Genomic DNA, 22,724 nt, shown 5'->3' with positions numbered 1-22,724 from the left:
AGCCTGGCAGGGTAGTGTCTATGGCATATAAAGAGTTGGACCTGGGTGAACAACTAAGCACGCACAGTGTATTCAATGCCACAGCACTTACTATTTAACGGAAGACTGGGGGCAGAGTGAAAAGCTGTGCAGTATGGAATTTATTATGAAGTCAAAAATACATCATGAATAGAGCACTTGATTTGACAAATAGTGATGGAATATTTATAAGTAGTATGAGTGAACCAGATTTTGGTACTTTTAAATGTCTTCAGAGGAGTCTGAGCCTCAGATTTCTCACAGAAAGGTGCAGTCCATTTCTTCCCTTTTCCCATCATTTCTGGGTTACATACGTTGCAAAGTTTAACAATTACAATAGTAGATACAAAGGACTTCATATTAGGTCCCTCAGAGCATTTTTAACTCTCACAGTTGCCTAAGTCAAGGAATCTTTTCTGACAGTGACCTTAAAACATCAGCTTTGCCTAGCATTCCTGTCCCCTGTATTCAATATCAAATTATTGCTTTCTAATTTTCCACTGGTTAATGTTTACTCACTTAGCTTTAGCCATACTGGCACTGGTCTTTTTGTTTTTCCTACAACCTTTCAGTTTGGGTTTTTTTTTTTTTTCCTTGTCTTTTTCCCCACCCCAGACCATTGACATTTATTCTGCATTTTTGGAATGCTTTTCCTTTCAATAATTTCATATCTCACATAATTTAGAATTTTATTGAACACTCCCCCCCCCATTTGTTTTCCTTCAGAGTGCTGTCTGAAATGGTTACTCATTGATTTTTCTATTATCTGTGTCTCTCAGCTCCGTAACAACCTAGAGGGGAGTGATGGGGAAGGAGGTGGAGGGATAGTCAAGAGGGAGGGGACATAGGTATACCTGTGGCTGATTCATGATGATGTTTGGCAGAAACCAACACAATGCTGTAAAGCAATTATCCTCCAATTAAAAATAAAACAAAAAAATAAATAAACCAAGAACAAAGTCTTTCTTTAATATTTTGCCCACTGTGTTTCTAGGATGCAGACTCTGCCTAGGAAAAAACAAACAAACAAACAAACAAAAAACCCACACTCAACAAATACTTGTGGACTGAGGGAATGTTCCTTCACACACAGTTTGGGCTTCCCTGGTAGCTCAGCTGGTAAAGAATCCGCCTGCAATGCAGGAGAACCCTGTTCAATTCCCCGGTCGGGAAGATCCTCTGGAGAAGGAAATGGAAACCCACTCCAGTATTCTTGACTGGGAAATCCCATGGACAGAGGAGCCTGGTGGGGTACAGACCATGCAGTCGTGAAGAGTTGGACCCGACTGAATGACTAAGCAAAGCACAGTAAAGCACAGAGTTTTGTCTATTTTAAGAAGCAGCTAGGACATTCCCCTTGGGAAATTTTCCAGTTTTTTTGGAAGGAAGTGGTTCTCCTTCACCTCCGGGCTGTTTCAGAGCTTCTTCTCTGACTGATTACACATTCTCCATGGTATGTTTTATTCTGTGTCATTAGGCTTTGTTTTAGGAATGAAAGTAACTAAAATTCATTTGAAGCTAAAAAACATGCTAAGATTTGTTTTGAAACTTTCATATAGATATATGTATACACATATATATGTGTGTATATATATATATATATATATACACATATATAATACTTGGACTATGTAAAAAGCCTTGTGGGATAGACATTGTTAGATCCATTTTAATAGGAAAAGTTCCTAAGTTCACAGTTAGAATCCAGAACTTTCTCAAAACTGACTCCAAGTTTACTCTACTGACTAGTATATCACAGTAACTCTTTAATTCATTATAAGATATAAGAGAACATGACTCCCACTGAAGGACTGAAATTGCCTGTAGATGGCATACATATTATTTCCAGATGTGGAGTTGTAATGTATGCTTCAGTATTTGCAGTGGCTTTGTGGTTGTTTTGAAGTTTTGTGGGCGCTTCCTAAGTGAAACTAGTGATAAAGAACTTGCCTGACAATGAAAGAAACACATGAGCAATGGGTTAAATCCATAAACCACTCATGATACTCAAGGACATATTCTATTTGCTGTCTATAAGAAATCTTGGATCTTTCAAGTGATATCATCTAAGGTTCCCACATAGCTGTCATTGAAAACAGTTTTCTTATGCCAGACTGGATGGAGCACTGGTTGGCAGTGGGACATGGTGCATCAAATGTTAAATGCCAAATGTGATAGGTAGCCTTGAATGAGACTAACTTTCAGTGAGAGAGAACAGGCTCCACATAAAGGTCCTAGTAGAGAATTCTATCCTTGGCCCTCTGTCACTCTTTTTCTAGACTCTGAACTAAAACTATGCAGGAACACAACATCCTCATGCTTCCCTCTAGATGTTCAAAACTACCCTTGGTAGTATCTTATCCAGGCCTGCTTTCCTTACAAATATCTCCAAGTCAAAATTACAAATACTGTTCTGACAAGTATTATTCAAAAGATCCATTTTAAAAAAATATGGAGCAATGTAGTAGCGCTGCAGTGCACAAATAGGAGGGTGTAAGGAATTCTTTCCTTTTAGTTCATTGGGTCATCACGATAGGGTCAGTGCCTCCACCTCAGTCCACTTACCACCACCCACCCCCATGTTATCTGCTCTTCTCTGACTTGCTAGGGAAGAACAATGGCAATAAGAACAACTTCAGATATTTTCCTGAAGACAGCGTCCTCTCTCTCACCTCTGTGTCAGGTTAGCAAATGCTGTTCTCTCAGGCTGGACCATCACTTTCCAGTTGCCTGTCTAACTTCAATACATCCCTGAAGGCTGCCTTCTATGCCAGCTCAAGGAAACCTTTCATTCCACTTCTTTCCCTAGCTGGAGGAAGATATCTTTCTTTTAGCTTCTATGTCAACATTTTTCACTTTAACAAAGTTAACATATGGAACACAGTTAACATATGGTTAACAAAGAATCCCAAAAGGTAGTGTCTTAAAAACATACATACATACAAACAAATCAACAACAACAACAACAACAAAAAAAACCCAGATATTCATTTAACTTACAAATCTGCAATTTGGGCTGGGCTCAGAGTACACTGGTTGTTTCACCAGGTGCAAGTGGGAAAGACAGGAAGGTTAGGTGTTAGAATAATTTGAAGATTCATTGATACTAGTAGTTGATAATGATCCAGCCAAGTCTGAGGCCTCAGCTGGGTCTATTGGCTAAAACACCTAAATGTGACCTCTCCATGTGGTTTGAACTTCTGCTCAGTATGATGGCCAGGTTTCAAAAGCAAGCACTGAGTGAGAGCTATAGATACATATCAAAAGAGAGACAGAAAAAGAGGGAGAGAGAAAGAGAATGAGTGTCAGTGAGTAACATATCACCTCTTATGACTCAGCCTCAGAAGTCTTATAGCATTGCTACCTCAACAGCCAATCCATTGAGCTGCTGAGTCTGACCTAGTTACAAGGGGAGAAGCTACATACTCCATCCCCTGATGGAGGACTCAGGCATTTCTGGAAGAGAATTGGGGATGAGACGTAACTCTGTGGCCTTCTTTGGAAAATACACGCCACCATGCCATATTGCCATGTATTTCCTTGATACCACAGTGAGGATTCCATGACAGCTGTGACTTCTTATTTGTTCAGTAAATAAATAACAATCTCTTCCACTTCATGCACATTAGATATTATAAAGAATAGAAGAGTAAGGGTACATTTAAAAAAACAGTGCCTCCAAGATTAGACCCAGCTAGAAACAAAAGGCGTGGGTCACACGATCACGGATCTGTTTGGTCTTCACACTGTAGACGATGGGATTCATCAGAGGAGGGAAGAGAAGATACACAAAGCCCAGAATCACCTGGACCAGATGAGGTGCCTGGTTCCCAAAGCGGTGGATGACAGACAGGCCAATCATGGGAGTGTAGAAAAGGAGCACAGCACAGATGTGGGAAACACAGGTGTTAAGAGCTTTGAGCCTCTCGGCCCTGGATGTGATGGACAGCACGGTGCGCAGGATCAGGGCATAGGAGAAGAGAATGAGCAGTGAGTCTATACCCACTGTAGAAACGATGACAAACATGCCGTAAATGCTGTTGGCTCTGATGTCTGCACAGGCCAACTTCATCACTTCCTGGTGGAGGCAGTAGGAATGTGAGAGGACTGGGGAGCCACAATATGGGAATCTTTTGAGCATAAAAGGTAAAGGAATAATGAGTGCTACACTGCGACCCAAAGAAGCCAGGCCGATCCTGCCAATGACTGTGTTGGTGAGAATGGAGGCATAGTGCAAGGGGCGGCAAATGGCCACAAAGCGGTCAAAGGCCATAGACAGGAGTACAGAGGACTCCAGGAAGGACAAGCAGTGAATGAAAAAGAGCTGGGCAAAACAGGCATCATGGCCAATGTCTCGTGCCCCAACCCAAAAGATGCCCAGCACTGTAGGGAGGGTGCAAAGAGACAGACCCAGGTCAGTCAGAGCCAGCATGGACAGGAAGAGGTACATGGGCTCATGGAGCGAGGGCTCTGTTTTAATGATAAAGATGATAGTGCAGTTGCCCAGGATGGAGACTGTGTATACGAAGCACAGTGGGATGGAGATCCAGGTGTGCATGTGCTCCAGGCCGGGAATGCCACTCAGCAGAAAGCTGGAGGACATGCTGCTGCTGTTCTCCAGGGACCTCAATGGCATTGTGTGTGGAGGGAAGGGGAAGGCTGGGGTTCCTTCAAATTCCTGAAATGAACTGAGGAAAAGCTAGTGACTGCACCTGGGAAGATATTTTTTTTTAAGAGAAAGGTTAGAATCAAATAGATTTAACTCCTCCAGAGGTCATTTCCTTCTGGTCCCTGGTTTCCTCTCAACTTTTTTTTTTTTTGTTTTGAGAGAAAATCTTTTCTTTGAAATTGTTTTGCCTTGCTTCTTCAGGCTAAGAGTTGAGAAACACCTTCACTACAGTGCATATAATTCACCGTAGCAGATATCTAAATTCGTTACACTTAATTTCATTTACATCTTATGAGTAGGTCTTTAAAGAAACACTTCCTCATATGACTCTTTCCTGCTGGGGCTCTCGCTAATATTTCAACCTTTCTTCCAGCTTCTCTTCTTTTCCTTCTTAGTTCCTTTCCTATTGCATTATCTTTTTTCTTCCTTCCTTCCCTCCCTTCCTCCTTCCTTCCTTTTCTCTTCCCTTCCTTCCCTCTTTTTTCCTTCCTTCTTTTTGTTTTATTTCCAGTTGTGTATAATTGGTAAACTTAGATACCTTCTCACTTTCTCCTTTGATCTTCCTACTTTGGAAGCCTAGCTTGATCCAGAAAACACATAAATGATACTCAGCTCACAGAATTCCAGAGAGAACTGGAGGGTACAGGAATGGCTGTCTGTAAAGTTACTCTTGGCTGCTGGGATAAGAAATCAAAGCTCTGATGCTCAAAATAGTCAGAAACTGCCATTCCTTCTAAGTCTATGAATTCAACTACTGTGAACCTAGGTGGGAGGAGACCCTGGCGCACCATCAACCATGGCCATGACCCCAATCACAAGGCAGAGTCCCAGTGCATCCAGAGAACAAGAGGCAACGATGCTAGGGCTTATTCTGTCGATGAGAAGATGAAGACTTAGAAGAGGATGTTACTGGGTGGAAACCATGTGTTAATTTTAGCCTCCCGACTTCCCGGGCATTGATCTTCCCACTACTAATCCCACTACAATGTGAACTCAAAATGGGTGAGGGTTTTGCTTTGTTGACTTCTGTCAAGACAGTGCTTAGAAGGTACCTTTGTACACAGAAAGTGCCCAGCAATTTTTTTTTTATGAAAGAGTAAGAGTTTAATTTTATTTAGCTAGCTGTTAATAATTTCATGCATGTTTTATCTCCTTAAAAAAATCTGTGAATAAAGTTCTATTAACAGTACCATGTTGTGGATGAAGAAACAGAGGCTTAGAAAAATCTGACATTTCTAAGATCAAACTAAAAGTAAAATGGCCAAAATGAGATTTGAATCAAGATCTGATTTTTCTCTAGATTTCAAGCTCTAAATAATGGCTACAGACAACACTGTCAACTATCAGCAACTAGCATGAAATCAAGGCTTAATGGACCTTCAAAAAACAGTTCTGACTCTTTAGTCGAATTAATAAATAAACTTCCTGGAGAAATACACACAATTGTATACACAGACAATTTCTTTCTTGCTACAAATACCAATGAAATGAATAGTCAGTGCCATGAACTCACTGTTCACTTGAAGATCAGGTTGACTTTCAGTGTTCCTCAGTTTCTTCTTTGGCCATGATCAGTGCCCAGCACATTATTTATCAAAGTAAATTCAGAAGAGCTGTGGTAAACTTACATGTCAAGTAAGCTATGTGGTAACAGGCAACTTACATGGTGGCTAACAATGAAATTCATAAAAGCTAAGGCAGAAAATATTTTAACATGAAAATGAGGTAGGATGGTGAAGAAGAAAGAAAGAACACTTTTTTTGGACATCTGCTATATGTCAGCCACTGCACAAAGAACATGGCAAGTGAAATAGCACTTAGACCTTAGAAAAGCTTTGCAAGTTAATATTGTCACCTCAATTGGCAAATAAGGCAAGAGAAGCTTAGAGAATTTGTAATGTGTCTCAAGTCTTACAGCCAATCAGCAGCAGAAATGGGATTCAAGCTTAAATCTCTGGAACTCCAAGGCACAATCTGGAAATTCAGAAGTGTTTAGGTTAACAAATCCAGCCTGAGACAGCCTGGAATGGGTAGAGATTAAATGAAAAATGAGAAAGAGAAATATCAAAGGTCTGGGTGCCTACCTCCATTTAGTCAAGACCGACTCTGGAATCAATGCTTGTACTTCAGAATTTAAGGGAGCAGAGCAGAACAGGAATCAGAAAGAGGATTTATGAGGAAAAAAGGGAGCAGGGAACTTGGACATAAAAGATTCAGAATAATGAAGCTGGGAGATCTCTGCTTGGAAAAGATTGGCTGAAGAGATTTCAATAAGATGACTATGCTAAGTTCTTCTTAAAGTATCTTTAGAGTATTCATCCTCAGGTTTGCTGAGAATTTCATTGTTCCTGACAGGACAAAAGTCAGTTGCCCAGGGTAGAGGTGGGTGGCAGATTCAACAGATGGCCTTTCTGCCCCAGTTGCTCTGCTTGGAGATCATTCCTAGAGGGACTTAAACAATTGCAGTGATTGCTTCTAATTCCACTAGTCATACACTGTGGTCATTCCAGGAAATGTCCTTTTATATCACAGTCTAGCTTTTCTCCAGAGGATCACATTATTTCCTACCACTCTTTGCTTCTTGGAAATAACCTCTGACTCTTGTAACATTGTGTTGAGGCTAAGAGGTAGATATGGAATCTATAGTAACTTAAACAGAGACCTGATGTTGCCTACTAAATCAGCAAGATCTGATGGCAGCAGTCACCCCCCTCGGGCAGGCACCCTTGACAGCCTTTCCTGTCACTTTCAGTCCCTTCTCTCCTCTCTATCTCCAAAGCTCAGGCTGAGACTTTGGTGGCCTCTTCTTGGTTCTACAGTTCGGCACCAAACACCTGCTCATTATAACGACTCCTTACATACCAGAAGCTCCAGGTCTTACAAAAGAGCACAAAGCTCTGGGGACATGGTGACACTGGAAGGGGGATGCTTAACTTCCTGATTTTTATGAGACTGCCTGAGAGACTCGTTGCAAACTTTTTAAGGATATTTAATCTATTCCTACTAGGACTGGTTCCCTAGCCCTCATTATCACATACCCTGGAGATAGAGAAAGAGAGAAGAGTGTGTCCCCTTGAGCTATCTGGATGGGAAGCCCAGAGGATCTTATGCACTGTAACTAATTTTAAAGACCTGGTGAAAATTTTGAACAACCCTCACAACTTCACAGAAGCACAGTGTGTGTAGATGATGGTGCCTTGTTAATGACATATCCTAACTATAGTTTATGCACAACAAATGTGAAGGTGCATCTTTAGTTTATTTCAGTCACTCAGTCATGTCATGGACTGCAGCACACCAGACCTCCCTGTCCATCACCAACTCCCAGAGCTTACTCAAACTCATGTCCATCCAGTTGGTGATTCCATCCAACTGTCTCATCCTCTGTCATCCCCTTCTCCTCCTGCTTTCAATATTTCCCAGATCTTGGTCTTTTCCAGTGAGTCAGTTCTTTGCATCAGGTGGCCAAAGTGTTGGAGCTTCAGCTTCAGCATCAGTCCTTCCAATGAACATTCAGAGTTGGTTTCCTTTAGGATGGACTGGTTGGATTTCCTTGCAGTCAAAGGGACTCTCAAGAGTCTTCTCCAACACCACAGTTCAAAAGCATCAGTTCTTCAGCACTCAGCTTTCTTTATAGTTCAACTCTCACATCCATACATGACTACTGGAAAAACCATAGCTTTGACTAGATGGACCTTTGTTGGGAAAGTAATGGATCTGCTTTTTAATATGCTGTCTAGGTTGGTCATAGCTTTTCTTTCAAGGAGCAAGAGTCTTTTAATTTCATGGCTGCAATCACCATCTGCAGTGATTTTCGAGCTCAAGAAAATAAAGTCTCTCACTGTTTCCATTGTTTACCCATCTATATGCCATGAAGTGATGGAACCAGATGCCATGATCTTCGTTTTCTGAATGTTGAGCTTTAAGTCAACTTTTTCACTCTCCTCTTTCACTTTCATCAAGAGGATCTTTAGTTCTTAAATTTATGCTATAAGGGTGGTGTCATCTGCATATCTGAGGTTATTGATATTTCTCCCAGCAATCTTGATTCCAGCTTGTGTTTCATCCAGCCTGGCATTTTGCATGATGTACTCTGCATACAAGTGAAATAAGCAGGGTGACAATATACAGCCTTGAAATACTCCTTTCCCTATTTGGAACCAGTCTATTGTTCCATGTTCAGTTCTAAACTATTGCTTCCTGACCTGCCTACAGATTTCTCAAGAGGCAGGTGAGGTGGTCTTGTATTCCCATCTCTTTCAGAATTGTCCACAGTATGTTGTGATCCATGCAGTCAAAGGCTTTGGCATAGTCAATAAATCAGAAGTAGATGTTTTTCTGGAACTCTCTTGTTTTTTCAATGATCCAACAGATGTTGGCAATTTGATCTCTGGTTCCTCTGCATTTTCTAAATTCAGCTTGAATATCTGGAAGTTTACAGTTCACATACTGTTGAAGCCTGGCTTAGAGGATTTTGAGCATTACTTTGCTAGCATGAGAGTATTGCAATTATGTGGTAGTTTGAGCATTCTTTGGCATTGTCTTTCTTTGGGGTTGGAATGAAAACTAACCTTTTCCAGTCCTGTGGCCACTGCTGAGTTTTCCAAATTTACTGGCATATTGAGTGCAGTACTTTCACAGCATCATCTTTTATTTTATTTTTTTTATTTCATCATCTCATAATTTATTGGTGGACTTGGTGTGTGAATGTGAACATCAGGTTAATTATACAGTGAATATGTATTATACAGTTCGATGTATTTTACAACTACATGTAAATAATATAGAGAAACTTACAGAAAAAGGACTGATGAACATAGTGGAGCAAGGTTAGATTCACAACACTAACCTATGGTAACAGTTCTACATTTACCCAGGGAAGTTCCATGTCATCTAATTTAAATGAAATATAGCTGTATTCCCCCAAATTGTGTGTTATATAGAAAGATAACACTGATCTTAAGATTCAAAACTTCCCCAAATTAAATATGCATATAATATACACAATATCACCCTTAATATGGATATCCAGTTCTTTTACTTTTAAATATCTTATGAAAACATTTTTTAAGAATACTATTGAACTGTGAATTATATTCATGATAGAATTTGTTTCTATTGCCCTGAGATAGTTCAGTTCAGTCACTCAGTTGTGTCCAACTCTTTGCAACCCCATGGGCAGCACACCAGGCTTCCCTGTCCATCACAACTCTTGAAATAGTTCAACTAGAGTTCCATCACCTCTGCTAGCTTTGTTCCTAGTGATGGTTCCTAAGACCCACTTGACTTTGCATTTCAGAATGTCTGGCTCTAGGTGAGTGATCATCATATCGTGGTTATCTGGGTCATGAAAATTTTTTTGTATATGTGTGTGCATGTGGGTAAATGTAAAACCATATGTAACATTAAATGGGGCTTTTTATTTTTATTTATTCTATTTTTTAGTTAATTTTTATTGGAGTATTGTATTAGTTTCTGATGTACAGTGCAGTGAATCAGCTACACACACACACACACACACACATCCCACTATTTTTTTTTTTTAAGTTTTGTTCCTATTTAAGTCACCACAGAGCATTGAGTAGAGTCCCCTGTGCTAAACAGTGGTTTTTCACTAGGTATATATTTTATACAGAGCAGTGTAGAGTTATCAATTCCAATTTCCCATTTCATCCCACCTTCTCCTTCCCCTCATTGGTATCCATATGCTTGTTTTCTATGTCTGTGTCTCTATTTCTTCTTTGCAAATAAGTTCATCTGTATCATTTTTCTAGATCCCTCATATAAGTGATAATATACAATATCTGTTTTTCTCCTTCTGACTGACTTTACTCTACTCTGTGTCAGTCCCTAGGTCATCCATGTCTATGCAAATAACACTATTTCATCCCTTTTATTGTTCAGTGATATTCCATTGTATATATGTATCACATGTTTTTTTATCCATTCTTCTGTTGATGGACATTATGTTGCTTCCATGTGCTGATATTGTATATAGTGCTGCAGTGGATATGTGGGTGCATGTATCTTTCAATTGAATGCTTTTCCTATCACCAAAGGGGAAGAAAGAAGTCTGGGCAAGCAAGTTCTTGAAAATATTACAATTGTGTTGATGCTTATTCTTGGGGTCCCAAGTAACCGCATATGCTCCTAACTCCTGCCCACACTCAGGGACTCCATGTCCTCTTCCTGCCTCTGAATCATCCTCAGTTATCTCTTGTTCCTAGACATCAAGGAGCTAATTGGAGAAACTAGTCCATTCTGGTACCTTTGTGGGAACATGAGTTTCTGCAAAGGGTGGTTAAGCTTAAAGAGGAGTTTTGTGTTAGCATAGGGTTGTAGAGAGTTAATCATCAATTTGGGACTCTTAAAAGCTGATAGAGAAGACATTTAGAGAGAAGAATGGAGGTCATTTCAGTGTTTTTATTACCCACCTAGTTAGCATCCACCACATTGGATCTCTTTGGGGACTACAAAGGTATAAACATTAAGGATTGCCCCAGAATCCCCAAACCAATCATAGCGCATTTTTCCAATTCATTGGCCTGTCAGGTCCTCTTGGAATATGATGAGATTTTTCTTGTGGCCACATTCCATTAACTTTTCATCAACTACATTGTTGACACATTTTGAGTGTCATGAAGCAGTGTTTTTCAAATTATAATCTCCAGATAATCGGAATCTGAATTACATGTGATGCTTGCTAAAATTCAGATTTCTGGGCCTCCTCACTGTTTTACAGTTAGAAATGGACATTTATGACAACCAGAGAGGTTTAGGAATTTCATATATCCTTGTCTTTATGATTTGATTTCAATACTGATTCCAAATTTTTCTATTCTTTCTGTAGTTCAAAATCCATCTTCACTTTTAACATTGAATTTATTCCAAAACACAGTTATACCTCTGTTTTAGTTTTACAAACGGCCATATGAAAAGACCAGACTGAGTGGTTTTAAAATCAGCAATTCATATTGTCACAATTCTGGAGGTTAAAATCCAAGATCAAGGTGGCAGCAGCTCTGGTTTCTTCTTATTCTTTCCATTGGCAAGTGACATTTCTCTGTGTCCTCACTTGACTTCTCCTGCGGACATGAAAATCCTTTGTGTCTCTTCCTTTTCTTGTAAGGGCACCAGGTGTATTGGGTTAAGGACCACCATGAAAGTCTCATTTTAACTTAATTACTTCTTTAAAGACCTTACCCTTGAATACAATTACATTTTGAGGTACCAGGGATTGGGACTTTAATATGTAAGTTATGGGTAGAGGATACAATTAATTCCATAGTACTTGTTTGGGCATACATCCCACCACTCATTTTTTTTTTTTCATCTAGTTAATAAATATTTTAGAACAGAGATAATGCTCCCCTTTACACAAGTAATATTTGTTTATAGCCTCTGAGTCCAAGCACTGAGAAGAGAGAGATAGTATTATTAATGGATGTATATTGGCATAAAATTGGTCTGCATCTCAGGTGTTATGGAGAGAAAGAAAGACAGAGATAAAGGGAAAGATAGGGAGAGAGAAGGACTAGATTAATCGTTCAATAGCTTTGATTAGAAGGAACATAGAGTTTGATTATAGTATAGGGAAGACAATACTGTCTGCTGTAAAATCTCAGTTATTCAGCTTCTGCAAAGGAAACACAGGACATGATGTGTTGAGAGACAAAACAAAAGCTCATATTTTCTAGCCAGAAAAGTGTGTGGAGTTGGGGGAGGTAGAGAGAAAAGAGAAGAGTCAGGTGAACATTTTGTATCCAAAGATCTATCTTGAGGAGAGACAGAACTTAGAGAGATTTCAGGGTACCTAAAGAAGGCAATGGCACCCCATTCCAGTACTCTTGCCTGGAAAATCCCATGGACAGAGCAGCCTGGTAGGCTGCAGTCCATGGGGTCGCAGAGAGCTGGACACAACTGAGCGACTTCACTTTCACTTTCATGCATTGGAGAAGGAAATGGCAACCCATTCCAGTGTTCTTGCCTGGAGAATCCCAGGGATGGGGGAGTCTGGTTGACTGCCATCTATGGGGTCACACAGAGTTGGACATGACTGAAGCGACTTAGCAGCAGCAGCAGCAGCAAAGGGAATATTATTGGACTGAGACAAACTCATGCTAAATGAGTGCTTTTTAAAATAATTTTTTTAGTTGTTATTGAACAATGAGAAAATAAACAATGAGATTAAAGAATGGGTCAAAGATCTTAATAGGCACTTCACTAAAGAAAACATTTAGAAAGCAAATTAGCATATGATAAGTTTCTCCATATCATATGTTATCAGGGAAATTCAAATTAAAACGATGATACACCACGGGGTACCTATTTCAATGGCCAGATCAGAAACAGTGACAACACTAAACGCTGGTAAGGATGCAGAGCAACAAGAACTTTCATATATCATTGGTGGGAATGCAAAAACGGTACAATGACTTCGGAATATAGTTCGACTAAACTGCTCTTAGCGTAAGATCCAAAACTTGAAAGCAATAAAAATGTTGCTGAAGAGGTAAATGGATAAACTGTGGTACATGCAGAAAATGTAGGAATAGTTATGTAGATACAGAGATCAGACATGCGAATACAGCAGGGGTGGGGGAGGGGAGTGAGGTGAATTGGGAGATTGGCATATATACACTACTATGTGTAAAATAGACAGCAAGCAGGAACCTGAGCATAACACAGGGGACTCAGCTCTGGGCTCTGTGGTGACCAAGATGGAGGGGATGGGGGAGGAGGGAGGGCCAAGAAGGAGGGGATATATGTATCCATATAGCTGATTCTCTATTGTACAGCAGAAGCTAACGCAGCATTGTAAAGTAACTATACTCCAATTAAAAAAATAAAGTGCAACTCCAAAACAAACAAACAAACAAACAGGAAAAGACCTGTCAAATCGTGAAAACATGTAGAATATTTAAATGCACAATATTATGTGAAAGAAGTCAATCTGGAAAGGCTACATGCTATATGATTCCAAATATATAATGTTCTGAGTAAGGCAAACCTAGAGACAGTAAAAAGCTCAGTGGTTTCCAGAGGATGGGTTGGGGAGACGGATGAATAGGCAGAATACAAGGGAATTTTTGAACAGTGAAAATACTTTGTATGATACAATAATAATGGATACATGTCATTATACACTTGTCTAAAGCACAGAATGTGCAACACCAAGAGTGATCACTGAGGTACTGTCATGATGACCACCATATGCAAGATGAGGGTGTAGGAGGTGAGAAGCGGACAATATCCATGCTCAAACCTGAATCCAATGCCTTTAGGCCATAAATGTAGGTGACAGTTATACCAGAACAGGTCAGGTTTGTGTTATCCTGGTGGATATAGCATCTTAGGAAGAAGGGCAGGGAAAGGATGAGAGTCAGGTTCCTGGCTCCAGGGTCTACCTATTGGACTCTGAAAACAATAAACAAGAGGTCTATCTCAGTGAATGAGAAATGACATCCAGTAGCTAAGGTTGTGGTAAGAACTGAAGACTCCCAGAAGGAGAAACTATAAATGAAGAATTGCTGAGTGAAGTGGGCAGAGATTAAACCATAATAGCCAGGGCACTAAGGAGGGTAGAAAAGGCCAAACCAAATTCTAGGAATGCCAAGAGAGTCAATAATTTATACATGGGTTCACAAAAGTGATAGTCGTGCTTAAAAATGCATAGCATCATTGAATTGCTTAGGGAAAAGAAAAGATGGGGATGACAAGTTGCTGGTATTATTCAGTTACTAAGTTAAGTCTGCCTCTGACACTGCATGGACTGCAGCATGCTGGGTTCCTCTGTCCTTCACTATCTCCTGGAGTTTGCTCAAGTTCATGTCCAGGCATATAATTTCTCTGGAATGACCATTAAAATAGAGGCTATGGGTATGTGCTGCCAGTCATGGAGGACTCCATGGTTTTGGCTCTGGAGAGAAATCTCAGATCCATTAGCTTATATACATATGCAATATTCTGTCATTACTATCATGAACATTATTAGATACTCCTTCAGAACACATTTTCTGCCCAATTCTGACCACCCTAATTACTCTGATGTTTGTTTTTCTCATCATTTCTTGGTGTGTGTTACTATGTGATTATTATCTCCTTTGTAGTCCTAGAACTTAGACTCAGTCTATTCAGGCTATTGTAACAGACTGGGTTTAAAAAACAAACATTTATTTTTCAAAATTCAGGAGGTTGAGAAGTCTAAGACCAAGGTGTGGGCTGACTGGGTTCTTGCTAAGGGTCCTGGTTCTGGGTATGCAGACAGCTTTCTTCTCTCTGTGTCCTCACATGACGGAGAGAGATCATCTCTCTTATGTCTCTTCTTATAAGGGCGCTAATCTTATTCATGAGAGCTCCACTCTCATGAGCAAACTTCCTTCCAAAGACCCCATCTCAAAATACCATCACATTGGAGATTAGCCTTCAAAATATGAATTTTGAGGGTGGGGGGTGGGATCACAAAAGGGGCCTCCAAGGTAGCACTAGTGGTAAAGAACCTGCTTGCCAATGCAGGAGACATAAGAGACATGGGTTCAATTCCTGGGTTGAGAAGATCATCTGAGGGAGGGCATGGCAACCCACTCCAGTATTCTTGTCTAGAGAATCCCATGGACAGAGGAGCCTGGAGAGCTACAGTCCATGAGTTGCAAAAAGTGTGACTTAGCATGCACGCATGGGAGCACAAATATTAAGTTCACAGCACAGACTTTGTTTTGAATTATTTCTTTTTAATTGGAGGATAATTGCTTTACAATATTGTGTTGGTTTCTGCCATACATCAACATGAATTTTCTTCTGTTTTCTGGCAGTTGATTGCCTTACATCTTTCCTGATATTACAGGAAAGAGATAAAAATTGAACTGAAGCATACAAAATGAAGAAAAACAATCTCTTTAAGAAATAGTCTTATCTAGAAAGATGAAGCTGTTTTGATTAATTCACTCATTGGTTCCTTCATGTGTTGATTTATTCAATCCATATATATTAAACCAGTTCTGTGTGTATTGTGTATGTGTGTGTGTGTTGTTTATTAAGGCTAGACATCAACATGAGAAAAACATCTTGCGAAAAACAAAATATGCATGTGTTTCTCTCACTTTTAACCCCTGTAATAACAGGATAATGGAAGAAAGAAATTAAATCCCTTGACTAGTTATTCAGATGATGGATGATTACCCTAAACCTTAACTACCTTCTAAAAGGCTCAACAATGATTATTGTTTTGCTGTTGTTCTAACTGGAGAACTTACCTCAAGCTCCTAGAGTGTCTTCTTTTTCTTAACTTTGCAGTATGCTTAGGAAGAAGCCTCATGAAAAGTTGTTAACTGAGGCATAGGCATGGGTATCTACAAGTCTGTTGCAAATGAATAAAAGTAATAGTTATGATAAAGCAACATAAATTAACCAAAATGCAAATTTAAATATATAAATCTCTGATCAAATTCCACTGACTAGAAGAATAAAAGATGAAATTTGTGTACTCTTTTGGATTTTTTCCAAGTAATAATAGGCAATATTTGTTGAGACTTGATAACACTTCAGGAACTGTGTTACAGAGTTAAATAAATGCCCTCATTTAATCTTCACAATATTTCTATAAGGAAGGTAATATAATTATTTACATTTTCATTCTGCAATTGAGGAAACTAAAAAACAGAGAAATTGAGTAATTTTCCCAAGGTCACACATGCTGTATATTGCATAATTTACTTCCTTTTTATTGATAATTGGGAGATTGCTACTTTTCCCTAGTAGTAGTAGTGTTAGCCACTCAGTCGTGTCCAACCCTTTGCGACCCCATGGACTGTAGCCTGCCAGGATCCTCAGTCCATGGGATTCTCCAGGCAAGAATACTAGAGAGGATTGTCATTCCCTTCTCCAGGGGATCTTCCTGACTCAGGTGTCAAACTCAGGTCTCCTGCATTGCAGGCAGATCCTGTACTGTCTGAGCAATAGGGACAGCTAAAATAAAAAATATCTATGGGTTTTATGCCCCAGACTTCTCTTCCTCTAAACTAATCCTGCTGAAAACCCCTGAGTGATTTTATAAACTCAAACTTCTTAACAATGCGTTGGCGGATTTGCTTGGTCTTGATGCTGTAGACAATGGGGTTCATGAGTGGTGGGACCAGCAGATACACATATGACATGAGGAGGTGTACAGTGCGGGGCAGATGTTCACCGAAGCGGTGCACAAGAGACAAGCCAATCATGGGGATGTAGAAGAGAAGCACAGCACAGATATGGGAGACACAGGTGTTAAGGGCCCGAAGTCGCTCGTGGTGGGAGGCAATGCTTAACACAGTGCGGAGGATAAGGGCATAAGAGAGGAAGATGAGCAGTGAGTCCACACCAACAGTGCAGGCCACGACAAAGAGCCCATAGATGTGATTGACGATAATGCTAGAGCAGGCCAGCTTCATGATCTCTAGGTGTAGACAGTAGGCGTGGGCCAGCACATGGGAGTGGCAGTACTGGAAGCGCTTCAGGAGGAATGGCAGGGGAAGGATGAGCAGCGCACTTCTGAACACTGAGCTCAGCCCCATCCTGATGATACGTGCAGGTGTCAAGACTGTGGAATAACGCAGTGGGTTGCAGATGGCCACATAGCGGTCAATGGACATGGATAACAGGACTGAAGACTCCACCAGGGACAAGGTATGGATGAAGAAGAGCTGAGTGAAACAGGCAGGGGTACCAATTTCTCTGGCATCAAACCAGAAGATGCCCATCACAGTGGGCAGTGTAGAAAGGCAAAGGCTCAGGTCTGTGAGGGCAAGCATGGCCAAGAAATAGTACATGGGTTCATGGAGGGTGACATCAGTACGGATGACATGGATGATGGTAAGGTTGCCTATGATAACTGTCAAATAGATGAAGCAGAAGGGAATAGAGATCCAGCTGTGGAGATCTTCCAGACCTTGGAAGCCCGTTAGGAAGAAAGTAGCTTTCTGGAGGCTGCTATTGTATAGGATTCTCATGACTTTATAACCATGAATTCACCAACCTGCAATATAGAATGGGATTTCTGAAGAATGACAGGGCTGAATGCTCACTCACCTATCTTGGGGGTCAGTGATCCAGGAAGGATCTGCAGATGAATTGGCAAAGAATTGGGGCACCTATCTATTAGCCTTTTCTGGAAGGTCTCGGAAGGTGATTGTCATAGGTGATTTCTATAGCTCATGGATGCTGTGTGATTTAGGCTTATGGTGATATGTCCATCTGTATTGGACTCTCAGTAGTTTAATGAGGTCACCTCAGATGTCACCTTTTCCATATGTTCCTCCCTGAAAAAAAAAAAATCTCCAATTCAATCAGCAAAGCGCTTAAAGCAGCACCATGTATATGTGGAACTGGTACTATACACACCACTCTGCATAACTGTCTTCTAGAATCAGCTGCATATCAAGAGCCTTCAAACGTATTTGTAACCTGGCTGGGGATTGTCTTTCATTCCACAGTGCCTGGCCCTCAGGGGAATGCAGGGGAAGCATTGAGTAAATATTTGTTGGACTACTTAAGCTTGTAACTCGTGACCAGAGTGATCCCTTTCCTAAATTTACATAAAAGCCTTTGATGGCTGAGGAGGCAAATGTCGATGTGCAAATTTGAAGTCTGGAACTGAGAAATGTCTGAAAAGGCAGTCTTCAAAAAAAAAATATATTTCTAGGACAGGGTGCTTCAGGGCTTAGTTCTGAGAGACATTAGGAGAGATGTGTGTTTCTGTCATCACGGTGGTTAAGCTGAGGCTAGATGTAGAAATGGAGATACGGAGGTGGGAAACATTAGCTCTAAAACAGTGCTAACAAAGGAAAACCTGAATTAGTCAGGAAAAGCCTCTGATCTCTAGCCTAAGGAAAGTATATCTTAAGGCTCTCAGAGTGAGCTGTGCCTCTGGGGTTTGGATAATATGACACGGAGGTATAGGTCTGTCCTATAACACCTGAAACCAGGCTCTCCCTTACCTCTGACTTCTGAACTTTTATTCAGTTATGTTTATTGTAAGCCACACTCTAATGGGTTCTATGTATATTAATGTAGTGTGACTAGTATATTATTTATCACATGCATGCTGCTGCTGCTGCTAAGTCGCTTCAGTCGTGTCCAACTCTGTGTGACCCCATGGACGGCAGCCCACCAGGCTCCCCCATCCCTGGGATTCTCCAGGCAAGAACACTGGAGTGGGTTGCCATGTCCTTCTCCAATGCATGAAAGTGAAAAGTGAAAGTGAAGTCGCTCAGTCGTGTCCGACTAGTAGCAACCCCATGGACTGCAGCATACCAGGCTCCTCCATCTGTGGGATTTTCCAGGCAAGAGTACTGGAGTGGGGTGCCATTGCCTTCTCCATCACATGCATAAAAAGCTTAAAATAGCTAACGTTTAATATGTTATCTGTCTGTCACCTTCCTAAGTGCTTAGAGTTTATTATGCCATTCAACTCTCACAATGATCACAGTATCAATAGCTATTCTATTTTAAGCAGCATATTACAGGTGAGAAAACCATAGCCCAGAAAGATGAAATGACCTGGGTAAATTTACAGAGCAAGTAAGGGCTGAGTATGGAATTCAAACTCTGGTAGGGTATTCCAGAGTCTACATTATTGTCTTACAGTATATTTCCTACTACTGTACTGTACTAGTACTGTAGCCTACTACCACATAGCACTTTAGGTCTTACAGAAGTCAGCTAATTTTTAAAAACATCAAAAAACAAAATAAAACTAACAAGATATATGTATTGACAACCATTTCAACTATGTACATGACAGATGAGAGGAAATGTGTTCTGGGGACTAAGCTCAGTTGGGACATGCTGAATGTTAACTTAGAAAGAAATTCTTGGGGAGATTGTCTAGAGGGTATTATAGGTAGTGATCTTTGCATTGAGTGGAGGCTTGAGTTATAGGATATCTCCCAAAAATATGCAGAAAATTGCTAGGAGATGCAGTGTGGAAGAAAAGACAAGGCTCCGTTCATAATACTGGAAACTATTTTACATGAGAGTAGAACATAAAATTAGAACTAGAAAAGAGACAGAGATTGGAGAAAAGAAATAGGATAAAAATAGTAGTGTATAATGTTACTGAAGTCAAATCACTACTGTTGACTAAGAAAAAGAGATGGTGTAAGATGTGGGTTTTTTGAAAGGCATTGCACTTATGATGGTGAGTTCATTATTGATTTTTCAGAGAATATTTCCATAGATTGGAGAAAGACCATACAGGCTTACACTATCAGTGAATAGGCAGGAATATGTAAGAAGTGTATGTTACTTGTAATTTTCCTCCAGGAAAAAATCTACATGATAGGTGAAGATGGGATATTTTAAGGAAGAGAGATGGAAAGTTGAGGGTACTCTTTCAAAAAAGCTTCTTTTATTAATCAATAAAGTGAAGAAGCATTGAACGGCTGAGAATAAAGAAAGACAAAACGTCCATGCCAAGATTTTGCCATTCAAACTACAAATCAAAACAAGTAGTAAAACAGATAATAATGCAATAATTAATATAATACTGAAATTAATGTTGTTTTATGATCCCAAAGGAGAAACAAACAAACAAACAAATATAAAGAGGCACTTCTAGCAAACAAGAGAAATGCAGGAGAAAAGTGGAGACTTGGAGAGAAGATGGGCTGTGAAGGAAGAAGGGAATATCATAAGATTTGAAAAGCATGCTGTTGGTGGCACAGACAACAATGCAATCTGAGTCCAACACTGTGAACATTGATGGAAGAAAAAAAGTTTCAACAAAACCTTAAAAACGAATGATAATAAAGAAGGAAAATTTTTCCATATGTAAAGTGGAGATACAAATAAGAGTTTAAACATATGACTTTTCAGCCAGCAGACTCAGTCAAGCTGGTTTCCATCCATTCCACGTGGAGAGATTTCAGAGTTTGAGAAATAGAAGAGGTAGAAACCATCTATTTCATCATATATCTCCAGACAGAGAAGCTTCACTCTGCCTGCTTAATGAAAAGTTGCATCCATAGTATCCCACACCAATTATTATCTCCACTTCCTCCAGATTAATGGATCAGATAAATGTCAGCTGACACTAGACAACATCATACACCCTTGAACCACCCTTCAGCTCTACTTTATTGGTGTAAAGGGATGTGTCCTAGAGTCTGCAGCAGAAATAGAGAAGAGATGGGCTAAACAGATTTCAATGACGTCTGACTCCCTCTGTCTCTTTTACTTCATATAATTGCACACAATGGTATTTACAATGATCAACATCTATGTTGGTGACAGTCTGCAAAGTTACTCCGAAGGACAATTATGACCTCATATTAGTGTAAAGTGTTATACTAAATATTGGTGTTACAGAGCATGATCAAATATTTCATTATCATAATACAGTTTTAAGGTAAGCAAAGTAGAGATCACAATTTTAATTTTAAAGGTAGAGGAACTATTAATAATATTCCTGAGGAGGAAAGAGATGAAAGGCAGCAAGAATTAAAATGGACGATGAAGATGACTTTTACAGGGTCACAGACAATGACAAAGTGAGGACTGACTATCCCCAGGCCATCTGCTTCACAAAACTTCTTTGACTAATTTTATGATTTGATTTGGAGATTCAGAAGTAACCAAGATTGAGAGTTCAGTGTCTGATTCTATGTGCCCCAGTAATTTTTCTTTTTCTTTTCTTTTTTTTTTGTATTACATACCTGAGCAGCAACAGCTGGAGAGAAAAGTGAGTTGGGTACATTACTTCCAGTCAGAACTCAGGAAAAATGATAGCTCAACTGTAAGAAGATTTCCTGCTTGAAACACAGGGTTCTTTTGAAGAGCCCAGCAGCTTCTCCCTTGGGGCCTCAGCTGAGGTTGAAAATTCCCTGAAGAATTCTCAAAGCACTTGGCTAGAGAAGGAGGCTGTGAGAGGCTGAGAAACCCTAATCTTGTATGTAGGCAAGGGATATATTCAAAAGGATGTTTGTACTAACAGATTTCATTTTCTGAAATTGTGTAAGAAAGCACTAGCTCAGATTGAAGAGAAGTATTACACAGAAAATGTTTTGATTCAGATTCAGATAAAAAATATAGTTGATCCTAACCTTACCTCTGATACTTTATATCCAGCAACCTAGGACATATGACTTAATGTCCAGAGAAATTACCTCCTCAGGTTCGGAAGCAACAGTTAGAACTTGACATGGAACAACAGACTGGTTCCAAATAGGAAAAGGAGTACATCAGGGCTGTATATTGTCACCCTGCTTATTTAACTTATATGCAGAGTACATCATGAGAAATGCTGGACTGGAAGAAACACAAGCTGGAATCAAGATTGCCAGGAGAAATATCAATAACCTCAGATATGCAGATGACACCACCCTTATGGCAGAAAGTGAAGAGGAGCTAAAAAGCCTCCTGATGAAAGTGAAAGTGGAGAGTGAAAAAGTTGGCTTAAAGCTCAAAATTCAGGAAACGAAGATCATGGCATCTGGTCGCATCACTTCATGGGAAATAGATGGGGAAACAGTGGAAATAGTGTCAGACTATATTTTGGGGGCTCCAAAATCACTGCAGATGGTGACTGCAGCCATGAAATTAAAAGACGCTTACTGCTTGGAAGGAAAGTTATGACCAACCTAGATAGTATATTCAAAAGCAGAGACATTACTTTGCTGATTAAGGTCCATCTAGTCAAGGCTATGGTTTTTCGAGTAGTCATGTATGGATGTGAGAATGGGACTGTGAAGAAGGCTGAGCGCCAAAGAATTGATGCTTTTGAACTGTGGTGTTGGAGAAGACTCTTGAGAGTCCCTTGGACTGCAAGGAGATCCAACCAGTCCATTCTGAAGGAGACCAACCCTGGGATTTCTTTGGAAGGAATGATGCTAAGGCTGAAACTCCAGTATTTTGGCCACCTCACGCGAAGAGCTGACTCGTTGGAAAAGACTCTGATGCTGGGAGGGATTCGGGGCAGGAAGAGAAGGGGACAACAGAGGATGAGATGGCTGCATGGCATCACGGACTCAATGGACGTGAGTCTGAGTGAACTCCGGGAGATGGT

General features: G+C 40.1%; 2 protein-coding genes across 2 annotated transcripts; both read right to left on the bottom strand.

The window, feature by feature from the left end:
- Positions 1–3,712: 3,712 nt before the first annotated feature.
- OR51G2 (olfactory receptor family 51 subfamily G member 2) lies at positions 3,713–4,654 on the bottom strand. The gene has a single exon (XM_068988462.1). It carries the CDS (start codon positions 4,652–4,654, stop codon positions 3,713–3,715), a length of 942 nt encoding a protein of 313 aa, XP_068844563.1.
- A 12,050-nt stretch (positions 4,655–16,704) lies between these two features.
- On the bottom strand, positions 16,705–17,670 carry OR51G1 (olfactory receptor family 51 subfamily G member 1). Its single transcript, XM_068989018.1, has one exon. It carries the CDS (start codon positions 17,668–17,670, stop codon positions 16,705–16,707), a length of 966 nt encoding a protein of 321 aa, XP_068845119.1.
- Positions 17,671–22,724: the final 5,054 nt, after the last annotated feature.

The sequence above is a fragment of the Capricornis sumatraensis genome, chromosome 16 (genome assembly GCF_032405125.1).
Source record: "Capricornis sumatraensis isolate serow.1 chromosome 16, serow.2, whole genome shotgun sequence".
NCBI lineage: Eukaryota > Metazoa > Chordata > Mammalia > Artiodactyla > Bovidae > Capricornis > Capricornis sumatraensis.
The sequence above is the reverse complement of the archived record's forward strand: the minus strand, read 5'-3'. Positions and strand labels throughout refer to the sequence as shown.